We start from the raw sequence: 11,483 nt of genomic DNA, 5'->3' as shown, positions 1-11,483 counted from the left end.
CTACTTGGATGGTTCTAATGATCTATATTCTTTGCACTCTTTTTAATGCCACACCAATGATGTGACTAATCATTCGCGTTCAGCATCCATTCTTTGCCTTTTTTGTAACTTCTTTGATTAGATTGTGAATTCCACAAAGAAGAAAACTTTGCTAAGAGTTTTTTTATCTAGGATAATGTGAGGCATGTAATTAAGAATTAACAATCAGCTTTAACTAACTGTGGAGCAAGTGTCAGCATTTTTTAATTGTTTCTAATGTCGTTCATCTCTGGAAAATTTCAGAATTTAACAATTTAATATATTCACAAACAACTTTCTAGAGAGACAATTCTCCCTCAAATTCAAAGATAAATCATTGGAGGAATATCCACCTGTTATCACTATGTGGCTTTACTCTTAAAAAGAAGTTATAAAATTCTAGGAATACTACACTTTGACTATCCTTTCTCTACATTGTAATATAGTCTTTGAAGTTATGTAATGGAAGTGAGCTTTGGTAGCTTAAAAATCACGCAGAGTGTGGTGAGATTCTAAAGTAATTGGCATTGGCTACATGAAATATGGCCATTGGCCATAAGGAGGCTAAAATGTATTTTTGCTTGATACCCCAACTCACTGATTATCATTTTTATTAAATATTTCCTTACACATGCTTGGTTATATACTTTTGAAATCAAATAAAATATAGAAAAGGCTTGTTTTTGTCACTGGTCAACTTGTGATTTGGGGCAAAGCATTCAACTTGACTTAAATGCGTTTGCCATGAAAAGAGAGGGCTTCTTTAGACAATGTCTAAATGTCCCAAACAAAATATTCCTGTACAGGTATTTTGTGTTCTAAGTAAATGTCTTATCATAAGACCAATCCAAACTTTTTTCCTCCTTCATTTCAAAATAATTCTGTTTAGTGTGGCTCAGAGGCCAGCATGCCTGTGTTGTGCCTTGCTTCCGTTAGTGACAGTATGACCTCACAAAAGTTACTTTACCTTCCAGGATTTTACAGGGTGTTCTAAAGATGTGGTGAATTTCTGCAGGCAAAAGCTTAAAACTGGGTCGTACACATACTAAGCACCCAGTAAGCACTAGCTATTTTTATCCTGAGGAACTTTCTCCAGGAACATTCTTTAATTACCTGTCACCAACTTTTCCAGTCTTGTTGATAAAAGAAGGGTTTCTGTTTTATTTTTCTGTTCATTTGCTTTTCACAAAAGAGAGAATGTATTTTAAAACCCCCAATCAGGGGTAGATTTAGGGGCTAGACTTAACATTTAATACATAGTTTGGATTTAATTCTATTTTTAAATATGTTTTAAGAGACACATAGAAAGTAAACAAACATTACCAAAACTGTAGGATCACTTGTAAAAGGAGGAAATTGCTTTCCTCTAGTATCGAATCAGAGAAGTTCTTGAAGAAGAAGAAAAGTCAGATGACTTTTTAATAAATGAAAGAATGCCCAGGAAATGCTGGCAGCCTATGCCATTTGTTGGAAGCCCTGATCTCTGGGTCTAATCCCCCAAGCTGCCATTTAATCTATACGTCTGCATCTTTGGAAGCAAGCGGAGACACGGTTCACACCCAGAGAACAGTGCTGAACAACTAAATGTAGATTGAGATTGAGTCAAAATATGCTTTCAGTATAAATTAATCTTGCCAAAGTAACCCCCCCATCTCTACTTTTTTTTTTTTTTTTTTCTTGACAGAGTCTCGCTCTGTCACCCTGGATGGAGTGCAATGGTGTGGTCTCAGCTCACTGCAACCCCTATCTCCCAGGTTCAAGAGGTTCTCCTGCCTCAGCCTCCTGAGTAGCTAGGATTACAGGCACCTGCCACTATGCCCAGCTAATTTTTGTATTTTTAGTAGAGGCTGGGTTTCACCATGTTAGTCAGGCTGGTCTCGATCTCCTGACCTCAGGTGATCCACCAGCCTCGGCCTCCCAAAGTGCTGGGATTACAGGGGTGAGCCACCGTGCCCAGCCTCTACTCTTTATCCATAAGGAAATCTTTACCTTAGTTGAATAATTGCATCAGTCACCAAATCCCCTAAATCCCAAAGGTGAAGATCTCAGCAGTAATCAATATTTCACAAGGATATAGACGTCTTGATATTTGCTATTTCTAGAAATGAAGATTGATACTCTTTTCTTGGGCTGATCCAAAACAGAGGTGCACTTGGGCCTCTCTCTCTCTCTCTCTCTCACACATACCCATTTGAGTGTGCTTTTCTTACTTCAACTCTGAGGATGTTGTCCCTGAAGAAATGAAGAAATACCACCTTTGGATCTATCCTGTGGTCAGTGGTTATGGAGTAGAAGGCATCAAATCCCAATGGGTCAGTTAATACATCCTCAACTATATTTTATACTTGAGTAACTGAGATGAATGAGAACCAGAAAGCCAACTTGCTTCATTTGTTTAGGGGTATCCACAAACAGTAGAACTAGACAGTTAAGCTTTAAGTTCTTGGAAAGATCTCATTCTGAACCCTATTTTTAAAAATCATAATAGTGATAAATGCTGGGGATTGAGCTTCTAAATCTTTCACATCAGTCAACTAACCCACTGGACCAAGGTCCATTTTAATAAATAGTAAGAGTGGCTTTTCCCTGAATATCTGGTACGCTTTATAGAGGCTGCTTCCTTTAGTTCTTTCAGCAATCCTCTGAAGTAGATGTGATTATCTAGATGCGATTAATAAAGAAGGAACCTGAGCCTTGAGAGGTAAGATACCTCACTCACGTGCACAGAAAAAATAAGCAACAGGGAAGAGATTTGAAATGCCCGGAAACTAACCAATTTGCTTCTGTCTCCCAAGAATAGGACCAGAAAATTTTAACTACAAAAATTCTACCCTAATTCAAAGTGTTTTTAGATTCATTTATTGCCAATGTTGTTTGTTCGTTTGTTTGAGATGGGGTCTGACTCTGTTGCCCAGGCTGGAGTCTGTAGCATGATCATAGCTCACTGCAGCTTTGAACTCCCTGGGCTCAGGTGATTCTGCTACCTCAGTCTTCCAAGTAGCTGGGACTACAGGTGCATCACCATGCCCAGCCAAGTTTTGTATTTTTTGTAGAGATGGAGTTTCACCATGTTGTCCTGGCTGGTCTCAAACTCCTGGGCTCAACCATCCACCTGCCTCTGCCTCCCAAAGTTCTGGGATTACAGGTGTGAACCACCATGCCCAGCCTATTGCCAGTGTTAAAGATAATATGGATGTGCATTCGTTTGGGTCTGTCTTCAGACAAGAAAATAATTAGAAGATGATTTACAGTTATCAAAGACATATCTAGTGATTTTACTGATAGTTCCAAAATGCTAATTTTTCTATTGGCAGGCTCTATTTAATTTTTGCTTCATTAATTGTACCTCATTTTATTTCTAATGATGCTTTTTGATGTTTCTTCCTAATAATACCACAATTTTTGTGTCTTTTTTTTTTTTTCAGGCTATTCCAGGTATTTCAGAGAAGGAAAAGGCTGGTAAGTTGACATTTTGGTTATGTTTTCTTGCCAATCTATTTTAGAATAAATTTCACCTTAAAATAGGCATTTTATTAAATATATAAAATGTATACATCTCATGAATATCTGGGAAAATGTTGTTTAAATTCTGTAAAAGGAACTTGTTTTGCTCAATATATAAGAAAAATATATGTGGTTTTCTGACATAATGATATTGTGTTAGAATAAGATATGTGTTTCTTGGGGTCTTCCTTGTAACTGCAACCACAATTTTTTTCTTAAGTAAAAGAATTAGATGTTGATCAATGTTCTGGGGAATGAGTTTGGAAATTAGTTGTTAATAATTACCAAGGTTTATTTTTACTCTTAATGACTTAGTAGCCACAGAAAAAGATGTAATTGATGCTTAAAGTTGATGCTATACTATCAAAAATATAGTGATGTAGCAATGTGAATAATTGTATTGAAGAAAAAAATTACAATATTTTTCTATGTTCTGTGCTTTAATTATAATTATTTAACAGTATTATGGGAAATGGACAAGGACTGATGAGAAATGAAAATATGAAAAATTAGACTTGGATTGGTAGATCTATGTGTTTTTAAAAAATCATACTGTCTTATGTGTTCTGTGTAATGAAAACAAAAACAGATTAAACGTATATTATCTAACTTGAAGTACATCACTTAGTTTGTTGACATTTGTGATTTTTAAGAGCTATATTAAAAGTTTACAGTCTCATCTTAGAAAAAATATTAAAATTTCAAGTGCCTTTACACTAAAGCATTAGAGTTTGTCTGGCGGGGGTGTTTGCTGTCTATGTCAGTGACCTTATTTTTGCTGCTAGGTAGTTTTTACACAGAATTTTCCTAGTTTGTGTCCTTCTGTCAGCTCAACTTTTCTCTCGTGTTTAGGCTGTATCTCGTTTTTTCACTTTAATAATGTTGAAAAGTATCTCTTCAGAATAGGGGGAAAATATTGAAATATTGAACTGGCATCATATGTCAGCTCAAGAGAAAAATCACACAACATAACAATGTACTAATATCATAAGGATTAATATCAGGTTGGTGCAAAAGTAATTGTGGTTTTGGCCATCGAAAATAATTGCGGTTTTGGCCATTACTTTCAATGGCAAAACTGTAACTATTTTTGCACCAATATATTTACCATATATTGAATGGATTTAAAGTTTTAAATCTCCAGTATCTTAAATAGCTGTCCCCATGATTCGCTGCAATTTAAACAAAGTATATAACAGAACAAAGTTGTCATCCTATTCCAGAATGTCAGCAAGTTTTTTCACACCCCAAGAAGAAAATGAGGATGTGAGTTGTTGGCTGGTCAGGAGAGGAAAGAAGGAATGGAAATGCCGTGGCTGGAGGAGACAGGAAGGCAGAGAGTTCTCTTTCTCCTCTTCCGGTTAAATGGCTTAAGTTTGACAGGGAGAAGTGCTTCATTCTGTCAAGCTTCTCAAATATTTTGAAAATATTTTTATTTTTATTTTTATTATTTTTTTTGAGATGGAGTCTCACTCTGTTGCCCAGGCTGGAGCACAGTGGTGTGATCTTGGCTCACTGCAACCTCCACCTCCCAGATTCAAGCCATTCTCCTGCCTCGGCCTCCTGAGTAGCTGGGATTACATGCCTGCGCCACCACACCCGGCTAACTTTCGTATTCTTAGTAGAGATGGGGTTTCGCCATGTTGGCCAGGCCGGTCTCAAACTCCTGAGCTCAGGTGATCCACTCGCCTCGGCCTCCCAAAGTGTTGGGATTACAGGCGTGAGCCACCGCACCTGGCCTGAAAATATTTTTAAAACAAAGAACTAATTAGAGAACATAAATATAATGTAACCACTACTTCTTATCATAATCCTGGAAATTTTCCTCCTTAAGAACAACAATTTTTTTTAATGAAATCCACTGTCCCTCCTTACATAATCTTTTTGAGTCATTTCTATATGGCTGAGGCACACATAAAAGAGTCAAGAGATTAAATTTTCAGAGGTTCCATAAGATGACATATATGATCTCCACAGGCCCCAGGCACCTGGATGCCCCATCTCAGATACCTAGCAACTCAGGACGGACTGAATTGAGCAAAATCTGACTTCTGCTCTTTATGAAAATATTAGAATGATTGGAATTTACTCCAGAATGAATTTCTATTTAGATTTCTGGAGGATATGCTGATATATTTAAGAGAAAATGCAATTTTGTTTGATCATTTAAGTATAAGACAGAAAGGATTTTTTTTTTCAAGGCAGTGAATTTACCTGTCAAGACAAATGCTCATGTTTGAATATTTTATGAATCATGGTAACAAATATGACAATTCAAAAGAGAATGTGATTTATTTCAAAAGTTTTAAGTACCATAACAGTCTAAGCAATCTAATTCTTGTATTTCTAAACTTTATTATTTGAAGCGTTAAAAATATTTTGAGTGTTCTATATACAAATATAAATCTTGTTTCTTTCATGTCTTTTTGAATCTCTGTTTGTAAGCTTCCACTAGACAGAGGAATGGCCGTGAAAGCAGGAGACCCACTCAATCTTCTCGGGGTTAATTGAGTTCTTAAATAGGATTAAGCTTCATACCCGCCCCTAAGGCCTTTTTTTTTTTTTTTTTTTTTGTATCTTTCTAAATGAATGTAGCCTATTGTTCTTTATTAAGAAAGTCTATTTTTAATCTGTGTGACCTCTCATCCAAGCTAACTGGAACCAACTCTACCAGGCTTTGTGAAGCTCTAAATGAAATCATTTGGGACACATTCCATTAATCATCCTTGAATTGCAGTTGTGTGATTGCTCTGTGTGTGCTGTAAGTAGCTATCTTCTATTCTGATCCATGTTGCTATGATAATACAGCTCAGTGGGATCATTTCTGCTGCTTGTCTCCTGCCCTGTGATGATAAAAATCTTCAAAGGGAGGCAAGTTTGAAACAGCTTTTTATGGATTCAGTCATTTCACAAATACTTACTGAACAGCAACATGTTCTAGGCATTCTATTAGGTTCTATTGAGGAAGCAATTATGAATAAGGCATGGCCTCTGCCCCGTAGGAACTCAAACTCTAGTTGGAGGATATCCCATCAGGCAGGCATCCCTCCTTCTCCTCTTCTCAATTGAGAATTTCTTAACTCTGCTTATTCAAAAAGCTTCCCAGGCAAGGAATCAAATCAAAGTACTGTCTTCAGGAAACTCTGGATGAGAATGAGCCTTCTTAGGATCTGAGACAGAATCCAACCAACTTCTTTTTTAAATAATCAGAACTGATCACACAAGTATCGATATGTATAATTGTATCCAATAAATATCATTTTCATATAACTTCCATCATGTCGCTGGAGTCTGTATGCCTCAGCCTTTTTTGGCACCAGGAACCAGTTTCGTGGAGAACAATTTTTCCACGGAGTTGGGTCGGGGATGGTTTCAGGATGAAATTGTTCCACCTCAGACCTTAGATCATCATAAGGAGTGCACAGCCTAGATCCCTCACATGTGCAGTTCACAACCGGGTTCATGCTTCTCTGAGAATCTAATGCTGCCACTGATCTCATCAGAGCCAGAGCTCAGGCAGTAATGTTTGCTTGCCCACCGCCCATCTCCTGCTGTGCAGCCCGGTTGCCAACAGATCACAGACCGGTACTGGTCCAGGGCTTGGGGGTTGGGGACCCCTGCTCTAAAGAGTGTACCAGTCCCATTGGAATATCCTCCAGCACATCTGCTTCCTATCTGTATGGCCTTGAGCAAGTCACTTAATTTCCTCATCTCCCTCATTTCCAGAACACAAATCAAGAATCTGCCATGTTGTTGATGTAAGGCAACAATGCTTAGTACAAACTAAGTCCCGAAAAGTGGTAGCTGTTTTTTATGATAATTAGTTGGTGCTTACAGGACAAACAGACACTGGCTGCATCACTGATGTCCTTGTGTGTTCCACAAGTCCTAAAATGCTTACTCATGGTACTAACAGCTGAACAGCTGTCCATGTGGAAGAAGATGATCACTTTCTCCATGAGTCTTCCGAATGAATTAATTCAAAGATTGTCACCGTATAGACAGAGGTGATCACATTTTAACCTCCCTTTAGAGATTTTTTTTGTCTATTAGACTGAAATTCTCTCTTGGAAACAGATATTTGATTTTCAAAAAAAAGATTAGTTTCAGAGACATGTTTATGCTGTGTGCCATTTTCCCGTGACTCCATTATCCTCCCGTATCCACAGTCCCTGAGGTCATCAGATCTTATCTACCAAGCAAGCCAGCTAGGCGCCTGGGTTCTCCTGCTGCTCCCACGTTCCTCCACCTTCTGCAAGCGGTGCTGTCAGCACCACCCTCTCATCATCCTTGTCCATTCCTCTGGCCACTGCTTTCATGCAGGGCTTCACTTTCCGCTGGACTTTCACAAAAGCTTCCAGAACTGGTTTCTCTGACTTAACCGATTATTACACCAGTCTATTATCTGCACTGTCACCAGAGTTATCTTTGAAAACATATAACCTGATCATGTCAGTTCCTGTGCCAACATTTTATCTGTCTCTCTGTTAGCCACAGAGTAAAATTAAACTGTCCTGGCTGGCCATTTGTCCATTCAGGAGTGACCTGTCCATACATGGCCATTTGTCATTCAGATGCAGTATCATTCATTGGAGCGGATACATGTCTGTGTTGCCCCTCAGGTCCACCCTCTGCCCTACTTCTCCCTGCCTCTGTGCCCTGGGAGGCGGACCAATGTGAACTAAATCAAAGGACTTCCCTCCTTTCTGTCTTCCCCATTAAGCCATAAAGAGGACGAGAAGCTCTAGCAGGAGACTGGGGGAGGGGGATGGTGGGACAATGAGGTTGGAGAGTTTGTTTTTAAATTTAATGTAGTTTTACTCTATTTTATTATGTGCTGCGATACATGTGCAGGATGTGCAAATTTGTTAATAGGTAAACGTGTGTCATGATGGTTTGCTGCACCTATCAACCCATCACCTAAGTATTAAGCCTAGCATCCATTAGCTCTTTTCTCTAATGCTCTTCCCACACCATCCTCCCCCAAAAAGGCCCAGTGACTGTTGTTCCCTCCCTGCGTCCATGTGTTCTCATTGTTCAGCTCCCACTTATAAGTGAGAACATGAGGTGTTTGGTTTTCTGTTCCTGCTTTAGTTTGCTGAAGATAATGGCTTTCAGCTTTATCCATGTCCCTGCAAAGAACATGATCTCCTTCCTTTTTTTGGCTACATCGCATTCCATGGTGTATATGTATCACATTTTCTTTATCCAGTCTATCACTGATGGGCATTTGGGTTGATTCCATGTCTTTGCTATTGTGAATAGTGCTGCAGTGAACATATGTGTGCATGTATCTTTATAACAGAATGATTTATACTCCTTTGAATATATACCCAGTAATGCAATTGCTGAGTCAATGGTATTTCTGGTTCAAAATCTCTGAGGAATCGCCACTGTGTCTTCTCCAGCTTCTGGGAGTCACTGTTGACTTCTCTTACTTAGGCTGCCATTTGCGCTAAGCTTCCAAATTCTGACAGCCATTCTCTCCTCTGGCCCTGTGGTTTCCCCTTATAAATGGTCCTGTTATTAAACTCCCCTCAATGTGCCTAATGTGCATTTGTTTCCCGCAAGGAGCCTCACTGATATACTTCCAATATTTTCTATTTTTTCTTTTTCTTCATTTTGTTTGTTGGTTGCTCAAACTATAATTACCATAGAATCCCTTCTAGCTCTCTGCTTTCGTCTTCTGCCTAGATCTGTGGCATGCAACTGGCACATGATGATAGGTGGAGATAGAGAGAGGCAGAGTGAAAGATGGCTTATCCAGAAAAAAAAAAAAAGATGAGGAGCTTTTTTTTGTTTTTCATTTTTTGAGACGGAGTTTTGCTCTTGTTGCCCAGGCTGGAGTGCAATTACACAGTCTCGACTCACTGCAACCTCCACCTCCTGGGTTCCAGCGATTCTCCTGCCTCAGCCTCCCAAGTAGCTGGGATTACAGGCACCCACCACCACACCTGGCTAATTTTTTTTGTATTTTTAGTAGAGATGGGGTTTCACTATGTTGGCCGGGCTGGTCTTGAACACCTGGCCTCAAGTGATCCACCCGCCTTGGCCTCCCAAAGTGCTGGGATTACAGGCATGAGCCACCCCACCCATCCACATCTTTTTTTTTTTTTTTTTTCCAAAGTAAATGAAAATAGTTTCATTTAATCCCATGGGGAAGAAATATAGCCTTATGACTTATAATGTGTTCTCTCTTGGAAAAGTAACACTGCATTTTAGTCACTAAAATGTCACTTTGAGAATATTTGAGAACTATTAATATGGAGTAACATGAAATCTGTCATTCTAAAATTAAATCAAAGAACACTTCACAAATTTTGTCAGGCTATATAGCAGCCCATGCAAAACAAAGCATTATCATTAGCTAAAAATGGCTTAAAAAAATAGTTTCAACCGTTTTTTTATTCAGGGGGTACAAGTGCAGATTTGTTGCATGTGTATATTGCTTGATGCAGAGGTTTGGGGTCCAGCTTTCCCCATCACTCAAGTAGTGAGCATAGTGCCTAATAGGTTGTTTTTATCACGTCTTGAAAATCCTACTTGCTTCATTAGAACCAACAATAATATCACTTCCTTAATGACTTGTTTCCCAGGCAGAGCTAATCTTAGAGCTTATTCTGTGCTCCTAAAAAGCTACGTCTTTTCTGTTACAGTTTTATTATCTTGCTTAGCTGTGTGTCTTCTCTAGATCACGAACTTTTCTAGGTTAAGAATATTGTCTGTGTGTGTCCTGCAATTAAAATAGCTATTAAAATATAGATGTTCTGTAAAACAGGTGTTAATCAAGAAATTGTAATTATAAAAATGCTCTGGCTACAATCGTACTGACTTAGAGTTAATACAATTCTAAAGCTTTTTATTTAACCTTCTCCATTACTCCTACTACTCAACGCAACGGCCAAATATGTCAGCCAGGTCTTGAATTAATGGTACTATTTGGGGATCTGTGCCACATAAATGTGTAAAGGGGGCCATTGAAAAAGATGACTTAGAGCCTGACTTTGGTTGCTTTCCTTGGTCATTTTTCTCAGAATGTTTATTCTCCTGCCTGGAGGTTATTTGGTTGGCCATAAAACGTTAAAAATCAAGATAATGAATAATTATAGCCTGAAATTCTTGTGAAAGATAGCTTTCAGAAGCATATACCAGAGTCACAGTCTCTCCAAACTTTGTGTTGTGGTCATAAGACAGAAAATAGAAATCAAACACTTCTTTGTGACAAATGTGTAAGGGAAAAATCAGAATTTTCATAATTTTATTCCAAGCTCCTTATAAACATACTAAATAACAAAGCCCAGACTTGATGCATTTTGGTATTAATTTTCTTGGCTGCTTTTCATCCCTGAGAAAGGAAATGCAAATGAACAACAACAACAACCAAAAAAAAAAACTAAAATGGAAAGACACTTCCACTTTGTCCAGTCTGATCATCATTGCTTGGATCCAGAGAATGATTAATGTGATATATCCACTCTGAGCCATGCTCCAAGATCTACAAATCCAAGAGATTTGCTGAAAAAATTAAAACAGGACTGCTCTATTTCAGACTTCTCTTTGGAAAGACTCTGCTCTATTTTGTGTCTTCATTTTAGTATGGATCCGATTGGTTTTACTGCTGTCTCTCCCACTAGGCTGTGAACACGTTAAAAACATAATTTTGTTTCCTTCATCTCAGTACTCCCAATGCCTGGTATTATGGTAAAAATCAGCAAATGTTTTGCTCTATTTGCATGATACTCCCAAAGCCAAATGTAGAGTCTTATCTTTCTATTCTAAAGGAAGCTCTTCTTGTAACAGCAAAGACCCCCAAGCTGTTTTATGGGGTTTAGCAAGATGTGAAAATTGTCTTTATCTGGACAGCCTGGGCCTTGACCAACATTCCAAATTCTTTATTCTCTTTCACTCTCAGAAAGTGAATTTCATTATTTTTACACTAATGGCTTATAAATACTTGCTTC

At 38.3% G+C, this 11,483-nt stretch overlaps 1 protein-coding gene across 3 annotated transcripts in view; it reads left to right on the top strand.

Moving 5' to 3' along the window:
• DLC1 (DLC1 Rho GTPase activating protein) overlaps nt 1-11,483 on the top strand; it is a 524,846-nt gene that overhangs the window by 296,336 nt on the left and 217,027 nt on the right. For all 3 annotated transcript variants that reach the window (XM_054561211.2, XM_024250985.3, XM_024250984.3), the window contains exon 5: nt 3,444-3,477. In XM_054561211.2, the coding sequence (XP_054417186.2) occupies nt 3,444-3,477 (34 nt within the window). The remainder of the gene's footprint in view (nt 1-3,443; nt 3,478-11,483) is intronic.

Source organism: Pongo abelii, chromosome 7 (genome assembly GCF_028885655.2).
Source record: "Pongo abelii isolate AG06213 chromosome 7, NHGRI_mPonAbe1-v2.0_pri, whole genome shotgun sequence".
Lineage (NCBI taxonomy): Eukaryota > Metazoa > Chordata > Mammalia > Primates > Hominidae > Pongo > Pongo abelii.
The sequence above is the reverse complement of the archived record's forward strand: the minus strand, read 5'-3'. Positions and strand labels throughout refer to the sequence as shown.